This window comes from Strix aluco, chromosome 12 (genome assembly GCF_031877795.1).
Source record: "Strix aluco isolate bStrAlu1 chromosome 12, bStrAlu1.hap1, whole genome shotgun sequence".
Taxonomy (NCBI): Eukaryota; Metazoa; Chordata; class Aves; order Strigiformes; family Strigidae; genus Strix; species Strix aluco.
The window spans coordinates 24,326,414-24,344,411 of record NC_133942.1 but is presented as its reverse complement, the minus strand read 5'-3'; the positions used below and the strand labels follow the sequence as shown (position 1 = coordinate 24,344,411).

At 34.9% G+C, this 17,998-nt stretch overlaps 1 protein-coding gene across 1 annotated transcript; it reads right to left on the bottom strand.

The window, feature by feature from the left end:
* Positions 1-1,950: 1,950 nt before the first annotated feature.
* CYP19A1 (cytochrome P450 family 19 subfamily A member 1) lies at positions 1,951-17,277 on the bottom strand. The gene is made up of 9 exons (XM_074837363.1): positions 16,912-17,277; positions 15,067-15,217; positions 12,375-12,529; positions 10,409-10,585; positions 9,582-9,696; positions 7,588-7,702; positions 6,775-6,937; positions 5,140-5,381; positions 1,951-2,202 (listed from the first exon to the last, which is right to left on the bottom strand). The coding sequence occupies exons 1-9, from the start codon at positions 17,054-17,056 to the stop codon at positions 1,951-1,953; spliced, it is 1,515 nt and encodes a 504-aa protein (XP_074693464.1). The 5' UTR covers positions 17,057-17,277.
* Positions 17,278-17,998: the final 721 nt, after the last annotated feature.

Genomic DNA, 17,998 nt, shown 5'->3' with positions numbered 1-17,998 from the left:
GTCCACTGAAGTACCCTTTTTGGTGCTTTATGATACAGAATAAGAATGTGATTTAATTAGTTTTTTTGGGGTTGTTTTGTTTTGGTTAGTTTTTTTCTTCTATCAACAGCTCTAACAATTTCCTAGTTTAAAGGCTACAGAGAATGTAGAAATAGAGGTTACAGTAGATATTCCAAAGGTTCATACCACTGTGTCACTTCATGACTTAAAAAGTAGAATTTTCTAAGTAAGGACATAAACACTTTTTTCTTTTTATAGTTTAAGTGATTTGGAAGGAAAAGGTTAATATAAAGCCTGTTGTACATTGGTGGTTTGGCTTTATCAAGGCACTTTATCCAGAAAACCCCTTTCTTTGGGTTACATGGTATAAAAACTCAAGCTTCTGAAAATTGAAAGTCTCTGTCAAGGACCGTTGTCATTAAGCCATCATTAAGATCATCATCTTCTTGTCCAGACTAACAGCTCATCATTAAGATAATAGAGATATCAATGAATGTCAAGATTCTACAGATTTCAAGATCGGTCCATTTTCAACAAGAAATTTTGGGTAGTTAAGTAGCTTTCCTGTTAAGGACTACGTATAAAACTAATCCTAATTTATAATTAAAATAAGAATTTGTGTATGCAAAAACTCTTTAAAAAATGTTTTCTAGAAATCTGCTTGTTACTTCAGAACTTTTCTCCATTGCCACCACAAAACTCTGAGCATTTACCCAATGAAACTTGCATCTTACCTTGAGTAGATGAGTGAAGCCCATTTTATCTCTCTCTCTCTCTCAAAAAAAAAAAAAAAAAAAAAAGTCTGCTTCTTGAGCCAGTGTTTCTTTTATGCTACTGACTCTCTTTAAGTCAGTGGGCGTGGAGCAAGATGCTTGAGAGCAGGCTACAGCCCAGTGCTCTTCCAGGAGAAGCAATAAAAGCCATGTGGATAATTAGGGAGGGACTTTCTCCCCTGCTGTAGTGTGGGAACATTGACAACAACTTGAAATCTTACTCTCTGAAGTAGAATTGAGCAATTAAACCCAGACTGAAACAGGATTTGGTACTGCTTAGACAGTTTAGAGAGAATTTGAACTTCACCAAACTGAGGTGAGGTGGGAAATTTCTACAGTTAACCAGATGAGGTGGAGCTGAGTGCTGTCGTCCCCTCTCCATGTAATACTAGTGGTAATGTTTCATATTTGTTACCTAAATCTCAACTGGTCTTTACCGAGATGTTTACAGATCCTCTGTAGCATACTCCGTAGCAGGACACTGGGTTTTAAAAACACAGAGCAGTTACCTCAACTGTCATATTACCTAGTACTCTGAAGATTACTACCATCAGTAAAATCTGTCTGACACTATAAGTCTTTGGTATCTGTTTAATATGACTGCAAAACAGTAAAGAAAAATGTTTGAAAGACTTCTTGTACAAACATTTTTTTACAACTTATGTATGTCCTAAATATTTTTAATTGTTTCATAATCTTAAAATCAACTTTAATATTATTCATATGTTTTCAAAACCAGATAATTAGAGCTTTTGCAGTATTTAAATATGGCTAGGCTCAACTTTGGGGAGGTGGGGGGAAGGGGGACACATGTAGTCCTGGAATTAAACATGTCAGGCATGTTCTTTTGTTGACCCCCAAACATCTGAACTTGCGCTGTTTGAAAAACAAGGCATAACTTCAGCTGAACTTGATGGTTTTAGAAAGTAGCCAGGAATCCTGCGTATGGTGTGCCATCACCTAGCAACAGGGCTATTTTGTAATTTTAGTCTTTCTTTATTACATTGAAGTTGTGGCCAGAATGTGGTTCTGCTGTACAGGCAGAACAAGTTGTCGTCTGAAGCCGTAGTCATTTAGGGGCAACAAAATGTTTTACTCTCTATCTTTACCTAGGAATGATGGGTATTTCTTAGTGGCCGTGGCTGAGAAAGCCCTGTAAGTTTAACGCTGATCCATTTTAGTCACCCTGATTCTTGTTTGTGTTTCTTCTTGGTGTGAAAACCATCTCCAGCAGAGGCTGCCTTTCTATTGGGTGCATGGATAAGTCATTGTTTTTCTGGATGTTGTTAAGGCCTCTTCCTTTCATTGTCTGTACTCTGCACCGTCTCAGAAGAGTCACCAGAATTGCTTTCATCATTACCATGGCAATAAACTTTCCTACACAGCCCCGAGGGCCAAATCCAAATGGTTGGAAATAGCGTGAAGGAACCTGCACAGAATAACATGAGCAATAAAGTTTAAGACAAATTTTTCTTCATAAAAGTAGCCAAAGTTATGATGGAAATTGGTAGTAAATATGTTCTGAAAAACTTGTGGAAAGAATCTCTTAGGAGCAATTACTTCTTCCCTTTACACTGAACTGCCCTTCCACCCAAGTCAGGCCAAAATACAGAGACACCTACAGAAGGTATGCCGTTTTAAATGCTAAGATAGCAGGGAATGGAAAGTTAAGCAGTTGAATTCTGCCCATGTATTTCAGCCCGTTCACCCTGCGAGCTACAAGGATTTTACCACAAGCTGTGAAATGAAGTGAAGCTTTTGCCCTTCAATATGCATTAAAATTCATTTAAAAACTTTTTCAGAAAATGTTCATTTACAAAGTCTGAGATACAAGCTGATCCCTTGTCTAAAGATAATCACAAAGCTGCACACCTACTATAATTGTAATTAAAAAGTTACTGTTCCTGAGAATTATTGTCATAAGATGCAATATTGAAAATTTTATTTGATATCTAATAGAGAGATAACACTTATAAAATGATCATCTTCTGTCCTATCAACTAAAATGTGAAATGCAGGATTCCCAGAACTGTTAAGAATGCACAGCCAGTTTCTGCTACTTTTATTGACATTGAATAGATCAGTATTCCAAAACAGTCCCAACAGCATGAATAGTACTGCTAATGAGGTACAAAGGTACTTATTATGAGTAAGAAAAAGCAAGTCTGGCTATAAATAAATTATTTTTCTTCATCTGTGTAGCTTTCTTTTAAAAAAGTGATTAGCTGTGTCCTGACTTACTATTTAACTAAAGAATAGAGTAGAAAAGGTTGCTTTATATTAAATTATCTATTTTTTTCATTTTCAAACTGCAAAAAGTGTTTTCTGCTTAAATTTTTTCAATTAAACTGAGCTGTACTTTTTGAAAAATGATAGGTAAATACAAGAGTTTATAATACAGAGCAAGTACAGCAGCTGGCAGTACAGCACAATGGCAAATGCACAGCCTGGGAAAATGGAAAAATGTTTAGATTCTAACAATGCCATCTTATCATAAATAATGGTGTGAATTACTATTCACTTAGACAACTGTGTGAAAATTGTGCCTGCTAGAATAATTATGTGGCAAACAGAATGCATCAGGTCAGATAGAAAATGTGTGGTTAAATATTTGGTCAAGGGGAGATATTTTTAGTAGCAAAGTGGGCTTTTAATATAAGCAAGAAATCCATTTTGATAGAAATACTTAGAATGAAAATAATGGGTGGCAAAATTGAAGCTATTCGAAGTGAATAGTTATTTCAATAAACTTAATCGCTCTCGAATTTTCTACAATGTCTTTTTTTCTTGATCTGTTGTTTTTAATACTGTGTGCAGAGTTTGCTATGGGTAATCCAACGGCAGTTGAGAAATGTTAACCAGGTTGGTCAGTGCTCATTTGTGTGTGGCATACATGGTACTCCTAGATTTTTGATAGGAAAAATTGAAAACTTAGGGGCATGTTTCTGGCTTGAACATTCATATATTTTCTTTATTTATTTTCTTAATTATTTTTTCCAGTGTTCTTACTAGTAAGCCCATTTTTGGTGCATCAAAGTAGATCATTATTTATTTCTTTAAAACTGAAATTACTGTCTGTGGACACTTATGCGTGCAGCTGCTGACATCTCAAAAGAAAAAAAAAATTGCCAGGTGATAAAGTTATTTCCTAACTTTTTAGTTGGACAAAATGAGAACTGTGACAGCTGTAGAAAACATTAACCCTTTAACTTCAGCTCCATTCAACCTTAATATTTGACAAGCCACTAGAAAATGTAAAAGATTGCATACCAGGAAAATCTGTGCATCTATGATGGTAAGGCTAACGTTCTGCAGTTAAGATTCCCTTCACAGAACTAAGTCGATTATTCCCTCCACCCTTGCATGGCTATTTATTCCAGAGACTTTTCTAATTCCCTCACAGGAGTGCTAAGCAAACCTTAGTATTTCATATTTTGTGCTGCCACATGGGTAGCAGTATCTTCTGCTTCCATCTGCACTGGTTAATAGTCAAAAAGAAGGATTCCAATGTGCCATAGAATCAGTCTATTTTCTTTCTTTCTTTCTTTCTTTCTTTCTTTCTTTCCTTCTTTCTTTCTTTCTTTCTTTCTTAATCTATCCAGATGATTATTGCTGAACAAATACAGTTTTGCAAAATAATTTGTTTAATCAGTAATCAAAAGAGCAGAGGTCTAAATGAAAGTAAATAGTCGATTTATGATAGATAGAGGATTACAAGTAGGAAAAAAGTTCACATTTCTTTTGATACAGGACTCAGTAATGTACACTAAAGAAAATTCTAGTTCTTTTGAGAGTTAGAATTTAATTTAAATTGACATGCTGTGCTGAACTGGGACTGAATTACTCAGCATCTGCAGTATTGAGTTTTGGTCTATAAAACATGTTTGTTTTTATTTAGCAATTTAAAAAAAGAGAGAATAAAATGGGTGCTAGATTCTCAGTCTCTCAGGAGTTACTATCCTGCTTCATCTCTCCAGAGAATCCTTACATGGCCTCAGCTCTGTGTTATACTGCTTGCAAGGCTCTAGCTCCCTAAAGCCTCTTTTATTTTGTCCAGTGTCAGGGGATATAATGGGAACTATGGGTGTCTGACAAATTTAATCAGGAATTTTTAATCAAACTTAAGATGTCTGGGAAAACTTTGGTTTTGATATCATAAGTATTTTTTAATTAAAAGGCACTTTGATAGGAAAATATTGGCCTAGCTTTAATAATAATAGTAATAAGCAGGATTTATAGCTAACTAGGCACTTACACAAAGGGATAACAGTCTTATGGTCACAAAGTTCTTGATCAAAATAAGAGGAAGAGACACTGTCAATAGATAATACCCAATTTCCTGTGAAAAATAAAATAGAAAACTCACATTTTTCTCAAAATTTTCAAGAGAAAACTCATTCGGCTTTGGGAAGAATTCAAGCTTATGCATACGTCCAATATTGAGAATAATGTTTGTCCCCTTTTTCACAGGATAGCCATCAATTACATCATCTTGTAAAGCTTTTCGCATGATCAGGTCCACAACTGGCTGGTATCTCATGCTCTCATAAATAAAATTCTCCACGATTTTTAAGTTTGGCATGTCATCACTCTGTATGTCTCTGTCACCTTGTGGAATAGAACAGATGGTGAAGAAGTTGGTTATGAATTTAATAGCTTCATTGTACAAATCCCAAAATATTTTTGGAAGATTCTCAGTTTCTGAAATGGTAGGAAGGATCCAACAGCTTCTAAGGAGTTTTATGTAGCCTTACATATTCAGGAAATCTTGTATATTGTTCATCAGCATAAACCCTAGTTAATTAATTTATGATCTCACCTTCTTCTTAATACATTATGAGTCTTTGTTCTGCTTTCTTGTCAATGACAGAACTCCAAAAGTCCTTCCCTGAATTTTTTATGAATGAGAGCAACAAGACACAACAAAGAAATCTTCTGAGAGCTGACAGCAAATGGAATCTGGGAATAGTCTGCAGATGGGACATAACTTTGTAGGGAACTTAAATTTTCACCATGTGATTGGGTTTGGGTGGATGTACAGCTGACTATTTCAGTTACCGTGAGTAACTTTCTCCCAGCTTGATTCCATCAGCAGCAGTATCAGCGCCATGACGTGCTGCCAGTGGGAGCCTTACTTTAACTTTCAAGCCACAAGCAGCTCAAGAGCTACAGGCTGACCACTGCAGTGGTAGGTTTACAAGATAAAAGGCAGCTTTGCTACCTGAGCTGGTCATTTGCTTAAGGAAAAGGCAACAACATTGTACTGCCTTAGAAGTAGAGACTATTAGAAATAAATAGGGAAGATAAATGAGTACTCAACTCTCATGAGGACAATAAAATCAGGTTTAATATAAGTGCCTTAGAAAAAGAATAAAGGACTTGTTATACACTTTCCCGTGTTTAACTGACCAGAAGTAAATCTTGAATAAGAGTGGATATTAGTTCAGTGTCAGGCTTTGAATGAAGTCTAGGGAAAGAGAAGAATACAAATTTGGAATATCTTGATTGTGTTTTGAATAGTTGGTATTTAAAGAGGAGACCAGTTTGATATCAAAGTGGATGACAGCAGAATATAATTTTAATTTTCTCTTTCTCTTCTGCAGTCATAGTGAAACCTAGACAGGTTCTATATATACACAGTACTGGTGATTAGAAGTATTTGAAATGAGTGTCCTCTTTTGCTATTCATGGTAAATGGAAAATAATTTCAATAGAATCTGAGGTGAGTGCTGATTTGCACTGCTGTTGCTGAGGAGTGATTATAGGGTGTTCTTTCTAATAGATTGTCAATTCTGATGATTCCTATTTGAATTAATCTTACAAATTGCTCATCTTCTTTCATTTGATCTTGAATAAAATCTTTTATATATTGGTAGTCATATTTACAGCAAATACTTCTGTTGGAAGAAAACAGAATTTTTGGCCTTTGAATAATCAAAATTAGATCACTGCTGAAGCAAAATTACATTCCCACATCACTGACTTTGAAGCTCCTGCTTACCCATAACAGTTTCAATTTCTCTCATCATGTCCTCTTCCACTGTGGGGTGCTCTGCAATCAGTATTAGCATAAAGAAGAGAGTTACAGACAGAGTATCAGGAGCAGCAATCATCATCTCCAACACGCACTGGTTCACATTCTCAGCAGTCAGGTCCCCTCTGTTCTGAAAAAAATTTAAAATTTTGGGGAAAATGTTGATTGTGGAACTCTGATGCCAACAAAGGTCCTATAGTGGTAGAATGGGAAGGACCTAGACTATCTGCAAAAGTAAAAATCTTGTCAGTCTTTCTATCTCATATGCTAAATAGCATTTATTTTTTTGTCCTTTGGAGAAACACAGAAAAGCCATGTTTTGATGAGTGTATATTATCTTAACAGAAAAGCAAGAGTTAGCTTAGCTCAGATTCTTACTGATTTATTGCCTTTCCTCAGAGAATTTATGAGCTATCAGAGATTATGCAAGGTAGGATTTACATAGCATTTGGAGCCTTTGCAAACAAGAGGCAATACATCAAGATAAAATACAGGGGTTAGGGAAAGACTGGAGGCCATTCAGGGATAGATGCAAGACTTGTAAGGATGTTGTTTAAGCCATGAAAAAAAAATCAGAAAAGCACCTGTTCCCAAAATTGCAACTATTCAATGTTTGAGTCACTGTGAGTGACTGCACAGATCCAACTAATTTGTATATCTTTATGATGACATGACTTTCAGATAGGTTTTGCAAGTTAAACTTAAAATATCTGTGTTGTTAGCGACAGGAGAATGTCAGAAATATCGAAGTTAGCCATATTTTGAGTACACTGCCAATACCTGTGCAAAAATCAATTGGGATGCGAAATCCATGTGTTCATCCAATTTTTCAACAGTGGAAAGCTTTTGTCTTTTCTGTTCTATTAGGATTTCCATTGCTCCTTTCAGATCCTTGCTGAAAACAGATGAAATCCAACATAAGATAAACATCTGTAGGCTTTGAGTATACACTAGGATATGATTAGAAACATAGAGATTATACCAGTAAAAACATCTAAGAGTGGCAGAAATTGAGTATTCCTAAAAGTGGTTATATGGTTTTGTGCAAAAGCAGTAATACTAAGGGAAGGTGTATTTTCTTATTATTTCTTACTAAATAATTGCTTGTTAGTTTAGACTGAAATCTTATTCTCTTTATATAGGATAGACTGAAAAGGATGAAAATATGTCGCTGTATACCATTAATGAGTAGAGTTTTTAAAGATTTATTAACATTTCCAAATAAATCATTTATTTTCTATTTTATATTGTGAATACAATGAACTTGGAGAACATGGGGGATAATTGTTAGAAAAATGTAGATAAATGTTAGAAAAATTGTACTATCTTGAAGGTAGAGTTGATCTAAATTTTTCATGTTTTAATAGTAATACTGTGTCAACAGTTTGTATTTCAGTGGTGGGAAAAAGCAATGTCCAACAATTTTTATAACTTTATTTGGGATTTTCAATTAGCTATATAATTGAAAGCGATTATTTTTTTAAAATATTTTAAAAGTTTTTTTAAATGAAATTCTTAGGCTTTCCATTTGTTTTTGTTATTGTTGGGATAGAAAATTTCACTAGGTTTGCAGGGGTAAATGCATTTAAAACTTCAAACCTGATAAAGTTCTCATTATTTATAACATCTTTTATGTATTAGAAATAGCAAATGGTCCTTTTTGCCAACTTTATCAGAAGAATATCAAAAGTCATGTGGTGGTTCTTTGCATTGATTTAAGTCAAACGATCTTTATAATTTTTTTTTTTCAGTAGAAATTTATGAATAAGTCCATTTTAATGGGATTGCTTTTGAAACATCAATATTTGCCTGCAGGGGCTTTCTAGTAATAACTGAGCCACCATAGTTAGCTATTATTAGAATCACAGGATAAAGAACTAATCAGTGCCATAATATAACTGGCAAGCAAATGGTAAAGAAGATAAATCTTGTGTCTAGTTCATAAGAGTTGTCAATTACTTTAGGTGAACTTCCATCTTCCCCCTAAAGTCTTTATGTTATACAGCACTATCAAAACAATTTATTGCACATGCTTCATAAGTAGTAGTTTCTCTCACTGGATGCAATCCAAATCCAAAATGAACAAACTGATTGCCAGTTCTTTTTATAGTCAGTCCTGTTTTGGCAGAAGATAGCAAATGAGATCATAAAAATAGAAGAGGCATTTTGTATTTTTGCAAAGAGGAAGATGACAAAATGTATTTGTTCCTTACTTAGAAAAAAGCCCCTTGAAATGGATTATCATGCTATGCTGAGCACCAAGTTTTAACACAAAAATGAGTTGTTGACTCAAAAATGCATGGTGAGGGAACCAATAAATAGAATTATGCTCAGGGTTTAACTCTTCTCAGATAGTGCCATGAATGTAGTTGTTTTTTTTTTCTTTTGATGAACTGTAGCTTTGATATTTGTCTGTCCTTGACTAGATAGCAAATGTAACTTTACCCCATATGATGGCTTTTCCTTGTCTGTTTGAACTGAACCAGTGATTTAAATTTGATTTCACATTTGAGCTGTCATTAACTAATATTTTGGTGAGTAAACTAGAGCTGAATAGACAGGGGCTATAAATCGTCCCCTGAGATCAGCCACTTGTAGATTCAGTGGGGTATCTTGTTTTGTTGGTATCTTGGATCTGCATATAGGGGACTTCAGCCAGTCACCTTTTCAAGTTTAGCAATTTATTTTCTAAAAGGCAGAGGTAAACATCAAAGAAGATCTTTATAGAAAGAAAGGATCTTATGCAAATGGTTTGTAGGACCATTGATACTTACACTGCCTCTTCATATTTCTTGCACAGCCAAGAAATCTTAAAAAAGATGTCAGGCTTTAATAAAAGTGCTTGCCAAGCATCAAAGTAATTTTGAATCTTAAGTACAATGGCATGTTCTGAAAAGAAACATTAACAAAAAGCAGTATAAAACATAAACCTCAATAGTCAAATAACACAGATGCTTTAGAAAAAATAATAATAAGGCCCTGTTCCCTACTCTGACTAAATTCATGGGAATTTGATAAACAACTGGTTTTAATGGTGGTAAATAGCATTAGGAAACACTTGTAGCACTGTAGAAAAGGTATAGATCTTTGTAAAACTTCTTGGTAGCTAGCTACAAGGAGATAGTGGTGTGTCAACCAAAGCCAAATAGTCTCCCACAGGGGAGCAGAAGCAGAACTCTTGCAGCATATTGAAATGGGATAATTTAAACATCGAGATAATGTTATTTCTGTCATGTGGTTTTGAGGATGAAAAAATCACGGGAGACATAAATTTTCTTTTCAAGGAAATCATTTACTCTGGAAAGACTTCCAATTCCTATATGCATATAATATTGGGATGTAGCAACTCAGTGCATAAAAAAAATCTCTTTAAATGGTACTATTTATTAAGATGAGTGTGACAAACTAATGTATATTTTTGGTTGTATAAGATTCTCTTATAATTAAAATCACTCATAAATCAATTTCAATTAATTATATGGTGATATAAAAGCCTGTTCTTGCTCTATTTTCTGAAGTAAAACTGCTGAGTGGTGTCAATGACTTTTCCTTGGACATACACTTTAGATCCATCATAAGGTATAAATAAAAGTGTTAGTACCATCCAAAGGGATCCCAAGAAAAAGCTTGTTAGATGTGTCAAGCATGATCCGTCTCATAAGATTCAACACATTGATGTTTCCTACTTCAGTGGTTACTTCCTCTAGTTTGTCCAGGTGATCAATTGTTGATTCAACACAAATTGCTATCATACGCACAAGACCAGGACCAGACAGAGCTGAAATATATGTGCAAAATGATCAGAAGATTGGTTAACTTTCATACCTTATTTATAATTTATCAACTGGCAATAATGGTGTCAATAAAATGTAAAACATTATCATGTGAGTGACTGGTATAAAATAATTCGGAAATTTACTGATTTATCATCTTTTGAAAGAAAAATGTAAGCATTTTGAGTTAAAATGGTAATGAACTCAAAGCCCAAACATCCCTTGCTTCCAGCCACTTTGTGTCTCAAACCACACATTTTCTGCTAGGTTCGTACCATGTTAAGGGAAGATATTTGGCATCATTTGTGCTACCTTTCTGTGTGGGAGGGTATCCACATCCTCATCTGCATTACAGGCACTGGGGATGTCCTATCTCATTTGTTTGCAGTGACACTGAGCAGGGAAGATAGGTTGGGGATTTGTGGGGGGGGATGAAGGGAATTTCTGAAAACATAACTCCTGGGTGCTCTTAAACAGCATGGTAGCTTTTCAGTAAACTGCTGGCAACATTTTAATGTCATTGTGGACATACTGAAGCCTAGCCTGGCAGTAGTCTGTCCTCCAATGAGCAGTGATGATAGTATCATGACGAATTTATTGCATTTGAAGAATTCAAAAGCAATCAGAAGCAGTGGTCCGTTCCATTGCTATGTAGTTCAGTGGGATTTCGATAGGCTCCGGCTAGAATGGATTCAGATTACTTTTGAATGACTGGAAATCTTGCCCTAAGTACTCTATTTCAATTACTTTTCCATACAGGAATTGCTGGAATTGCCTCAAGGACGTTATTTTATCAAATATATGTTGAGAGGGATCGTATATTTTAATTGAGAAGAGAGGAGGTCTGTTTTGTGAATAGAACTGGTAGTTCTAGGAATAAGAAGAAACACACATCTTTTCCTGGCCATCTTCAACCAGTTGCAGATATTTTTCAATAGCAAAATCATGTAGGAGAGGCCCAAGTGTCATGTAGCAGCACAGATATATCAACAAAATAATATAGAAAGTTTAAACCCACAGATAATTGATTTCTTCTAGGTTTTACTTTGCTTTACTTTCAGGTTCTGAAATCACTGTTGTAAACTCCCGCAGTCGCAACTGTGGAGCTTGCAGAACAGGTGTGGCAGTTTTGTTAGGAAGGCTGTAAGATCATTTGAAGTAGCTAATTCTAATGATATACAAATACTGAAAATTTTCAATTTGTAGAAAGAAGGTGAATCAAAAATTGCAGACTCATAAAATAGTAACACTGGAGTTTATGTAATTTCCTGTTTGATTTCAACCTGGTGATATTAATTACTTCAATCTCTCTCTGTTACTACATTGATTCCTAGTATATTAAAGGAATTAATAAATAGGTCTGCTGTGCAGATCTTCTAAATTATTTTTGAAACTAAAGAACTCTTTTTTTTTTTTTTTTTTTTTTCAATTAGAACAAGACAGAGAAGTCTTTGAACTCAGTGGAGGCTGAACTAGGAACAGCCAACTACATTTATGGAAGTGCCAGTTGAGCTATTGTAAATGCTGGATTTGAAACATAAAAACATGGCTTGTGGGCATCATTTAATTTAGTTTTAATTGGATGAGATTAAGAATCTGCAAAGCTACCTCAGGACCATTTCAAATGGCATACCAGGCAGGACAAGTGTGAAAGAACATGTGCAATAAAATAATTCTATGGGCTATATAAAGAGAACTGATTTCTGTAATTTAAGTATGCAAAGACAAAGAGCAGTTCAGAAAAGATAGACTGTGTGCTACAGTAATGAAGTATATTAATGCACACTGATTTACCTTTGGTGAAAAAGGGTCGAATTTCTTTCCAGTGTGCTGGGTTGTTATTAAATATGATTCCATTTTCATACATGCCAATGCACTGTAATCCAAGCTTGCTCCCAAATCGAGAAACATAATGCCAGTGTTTCATTACATGGAACACACTTGAGGGTCTGGGAAAGAAATGGGGAGAAAAAGCCCAAAACAAAAATACTGTTTCAGAGATTGTACACAGAATTTTAATTCTGACATCTTATAGTTGCTCTGAAGTACTGACTTGCATTCTCATTTTAGCAGGAAGTACAATGCTTGACATTAAATATTGTTCTTTTTACATAACTTAAAAATCTTGATGATAAATGCCTTCAGAATGTATATTAGATGTATTAATGTATTCTGTTCAGATTTAAAACTATTTTTCAGTTAAAATGCAAATGGTTACCACAATCTTTTAATCTGAATAGTGTGTATACATAGAAACATGTAGATATATGACACAATCAGGCAGTGACCAATGTCAGATATTTCAGAAGATGAGGTGTAAAATATTTGACAGTTGATAATTTCATCATGATGTGTATGAAATTACAGCTATACTTTCTACAGCTATTTGGTCATTCCCAGACAGATACAGAAAGCATAAATATATATGCATCACTTAAAAATGCAGCATCATAATATGATGATATGTGTGGGATAAATATTCCTAAAAAGACATGTTAGGGAAATCTGTGATATGTATAAATCTTTTTACAGTTGACAAGGTTTATTTACACATGTTGGCAAACAGGTTGTGACCAGCATTATTGCTTTAAGATGTAATTTCCTTTAGAGGGAGCTAGTATTTCAGAAATGTTGACATGATGAAAACCTGATCAAATGAAATCCAACAAAAAGAAAGAAAATCAGAACAGAGATTGAAATGAAACAATACGCTTTCTTTACCATGTGGCACACTCTATGGGGTAAATCTCAGACTTCTTTTTTCAGTCAGGCAAAGTGGGACTTCTGCTATTGAGTTCAGCAGGGCTGGGTTTTCACCATAGTTTTGACGACGAGAGGTAAAGTTAATAGTGAGATGCTGTATGGTACAAATAGACAGACATAGAATACGGACTGGAGTAAAAACAGGGAGGAGTGTGTCTGCACGTCCAGCCTTCCAAAGAAATCAATGATTCTCTCTTTCCTGTACTTCCCCACATCTGCTCTCTAAGTTTCCTTAAAGGTTTTTTGCACGTCAAAGAACATCGTCTGTGCTTTCATAAATATGAAAAGATGGTGTTGAATTATGACAGATGTCCCCAAAAATGGAAAGGTATTTTCATTTTGCTTCCTTCTATTCCACGCATCTACACAGGAGACGCATAATAATATTTTAAGGAAGGATGTTGACATATGACCTTGTGTAAGCAGATTTTTCTTATGGAACTATTTAATGAAGTTCTCCAAAAGTCAACATCTGTTGTACCTAAGAATGTACATTAGCATCTCAATATGATTGGATTTGATGGTTAAAATTCTGATGACATTGATGGAAATAGTATACTTCTACAGAATTCAGGTTATGTTGAGTTATGCAGTGAATTTATGAACCATTGAAAACTTCATGCTACATTATTGTATCAAAAAAAGTTAAACACTAGTTCCCTATGGTACAGTCAGTGCTTTTAAACAAAAAAAAGTCTGAAGAAAAGTGATGTATTGACTGTAAAGTCTGATGCAGCTGTGGCATTGTTTGTCAGCATTCCTGGTTTGTTTCTGATGAATTGGTAGTACAGAAAGTAAAAGACAGCAGTAAGAATTCATAGCATTTTACATTATCAAAACATTACAGTGCATTAGTTGATATTTGCAACACCTATGTAGGATGAGAATGTAAACAGTTTTCTTGTCATGATTACCTCTTTTCACAGAGGTAAAAACAGAGATGAAGCGGACTTGTTTCACATGGCAAATCCTGTGATAGTCCTCTTCATTATGTTGTTTTTCAAAAGCTTTTACATAATGAAATCTGAGTATGAATCGATTGATATTGCTAATAAAAAGGTTGTGATTCTTCATCAATTACAGGTAAACATTTTACTTTTTTTCATGGCATAATTCATAAGCATCCAGAAGATCCAATGTAAGAAGAAAGCAACCATCCACTGGAACTAATAAAATGATAAATAAAACAATGTGGTTTAGCATTATGTTTAACACTGTGTATAATCGAAGTCTATGAGTAATCCCATTAATTGGAGTGGAATTACTCATAATCCTATAATGCTGCATTTGCTTAATTAACATGCTGAATTTGAGCCATAATCTTCAAGCACTACTCCTACTTTAAAGAGAAATTTAAGAACACAGGAAACTAAAATTTGGCTTAATCCTGCATTGCAGTCTGTCTAGGTTCCTGTATAGTATGTAATCCTAATATTAAATGGAATAGTAAAAGAGATGGTGAACATTTTTTTAGGATTGAGCCACAGTACTTAATCTTCCTTTCCACAGAGAAAATTAAAGAACCACATAGATTTCAATAGCAGAGTCTTTAAAGAAACAAAAGATTAGAAAAATGTCTGTGAAGAGCAGGAAGTAAAAGGTTTATGTTAGGATAATTTTTGAAAATAATTACTTCAATTCTACTTTAGAAAAAAAACGTAGCAAAGAGGTAAAAATATGAAAAAGCTCTTCGTATTATTAAGGATAGAAAATAAGGATTTACTTGCTAATTATAAATGTTTCTTCACCGCTGATCCAAACTCTCACAAACTCTCCATATGTCTTGTTGTAGTAGTTGCAGGCATTACCTACTCCCATCCAGAGAAATCTCCCATGTGAAATGAGGGGACCGATTCCCATACAGTATCCTGGCCCTAAGAAACAGGGTAAGAAAAGTCTGGTCTCAGCAGTGCTCACTGACAAGAATATACCTCTGAGCATCACCCTTTTGAAAGGAGCTTTTTAAGATGACGGTCAAGGTCTGCATTGGGCTGTTCATACACACAATCCTGTTCTGAAGTTCTGTCTTGGAGAAACTTGCATCTGTGTTGTTGAAGCCTCACTTAGTTTCTATGGAAGCCTGTGCCCTTACAATGCACATACAACTAGTGGCATTCGTGACTTCTTTGTACAACTTCAAACTGCTGCTTTGAGATGGCTTACATTTGGAGGGACAATGGCTAGATATTAGAAAGAAGAATGGATAAAATAAAATGCATATGGTTTATTAATTTGTGAGTATAACATCCTTTGAGTGATCTTTGTTGATTTTGTTGAAGTGTCATAGTAACAGAAAAGTCAATATCCTTTTGATGTAATTAAATTAATTACATCTTTTAACATCATTAATACTAGAGTGAGAAAACAGATATTTAAAGGAAAAAGTCCTTTACTGCTGTGAACTTACGAAAACATGCTTAAGTAGGAGCTAAGAATGGATTAATAAGCATTTAGTCAACAAAGTTATCAACTAAATCCTTCCACTGCAAATCAGCACCAAATTTCCCTCATACAACAAGAAGGAGAAAGTGGAGACAGCAGGAGAGAATTTGCCTTTAATTACTTTTAAAAGGAAGTTTCCTTCTTTAGGGCAAGCTAAATTTGCCCCTTTTGTCTGTAAAACATAAATCTAACTCCATAAAACAAATGAAGAACTTACAAAACTTTTGTATATTGTTTAAAAATCTGGAAGTTGCTTGTGGCTCCACTGTTTACTAATAGGAATTGCAAGACTCCAGGTTGTTTCAATAGCTGTAAACTTAAAGCATATTGATTTAGTTCTGTTGTCTTGTCTTCTATTTTCTGTCTGTCTTCTATTTTCAAATAGAAAGCGTAACCTTCTGTGAATATCGCCCGTTCTCTAACTTTCAAAGAGCTTTCGCATATTGAAGGATGTTTGGCAAGTACCTTTTCTCAGAATTTCATTCAGGTGCCACTGTGTTAGTGTAGGATTATTCCTGTCAGACACCTTTGTGAGATGTGTACACTGTTGTCATTCATGCAGTAGGTCACTGCACTGCATCTAATGAAAAATAGGCTGAATCTGTAATGTCTACCATAAGCCCCCAAAACATTACAAAGGGGCGCTCTGAAAGGGAAATCATTTGATGTTGTTCTGTTCTGGAGGGTCTTCAGTGCCAAACGTGGAGAGAAAAATTGATAATCTACTAAAATCTGAATAATTTCCTAGATAATTTTTTCTAGTAAAGACAATTTAGAAAGCTTTAAACTTAAAACATGTAAAAAGTAGTTTATAATGCACATGAAAATATGCACACCTGGAGTTTGAAAAATGGTATTATATTCTTCTAGCATATACATAATAAAGCAGAAAAATAGATGTCGTATAGAGCCAAGCCAGGTTTATTATGGAAGTTCAGAGGTTAGAGTGAGCCTGACTTCTTTTATAAGTTATTTTAAAAAGCTGTATTATCTAAACTGACTCTCAGTAGATTTTGTTGGCATACAATCATTATTCACCGTTACTTTCTCACTTAAATTTGAGAAACAAACAAACAAAAAGTACTCTGACAGCTTTTAGGTGGTACTACAGTTAAAGTTAATTTACCTGGTATTGATGAAGTTTCTTCATGATTCCACATTAGAAACAGAAAGCACATGAGAATGAGTATAGGCACTGTGACCGCTGGCATCGTATCCAGTACTAGGCTGGTGATGTTGTAGTGCATTGGATTCAGAGTTTCCAGTATCATCTTTTCCAAGAGATTCTGCTTTGCTTTAGGGAGAGAGAAAGGGGAAAAAGGCAGAGTTTTTCAGAGCTCAACAATATATTCAGCTTCAGTGGGTACCTCTCAACCCCTGTGTAGGTCTTGTAAATGAGCAAATTAGCTCCTGAGGTAGCTTTATTTTATAACAAGAGTGACTGCCTGGACTGCTTGCCAGGACAAGCTACATCACAAGTCAAAACAGACATGCAGCAGACACTCTTTTTGCTTGGAAATAACAAAGCTTTTCTGACCTTGATGTCAAAGCATAGTTTTGGATGCTTTGGCTGACAGACATCTTATCTCTGATACTGACTTGGCTGGCCAATGCTGAGGTTTACTCCTTGGAAATTTCTAACCAAAACACAAGAAATTAAACTTTCAGCACATGTGGAAGCAATGAATGAGTTCACTAGCAAGCTTTTATCTGTTACTTAGCCTTTTTCCTTCCTTTATGTCTGCAGTGCCAGAGTCCTTGAATTTCCAGAACAACCACGATAGTTTTTCATGATGCACATAGAGTGTACCCCAGGTTTTGGTTTGAAACAATGTATTATGGTGGGTTTTTTATTGTCAACCTTTGAGTATAATATAATGTATTGCATTTCTTTACAGTTCTTCTGCTAAATACTTTGAAAAATATAGTATATGCCATAACAGACAGGATCATGGATTGTCTGGTACCATGTTCCTCAGGCAGTAATCAGCACTTGGCACAGGAAACAAAAACCAAACAAATGGACAGGTCTGTCATGCATAGGGGGAATAAAAGGATTCCTTTGAAGTTGTTTTGCATGTTTTTGATTTAAATCATAAAATATGAGAGGTGATTGTACCTGAGGAGGAAGATGTGGTTCTGTGAATGAGAACTTACGTAACCACAGAAAGATATTGCTTGCATCTACACAGTAATTATTAATAAAACACCTT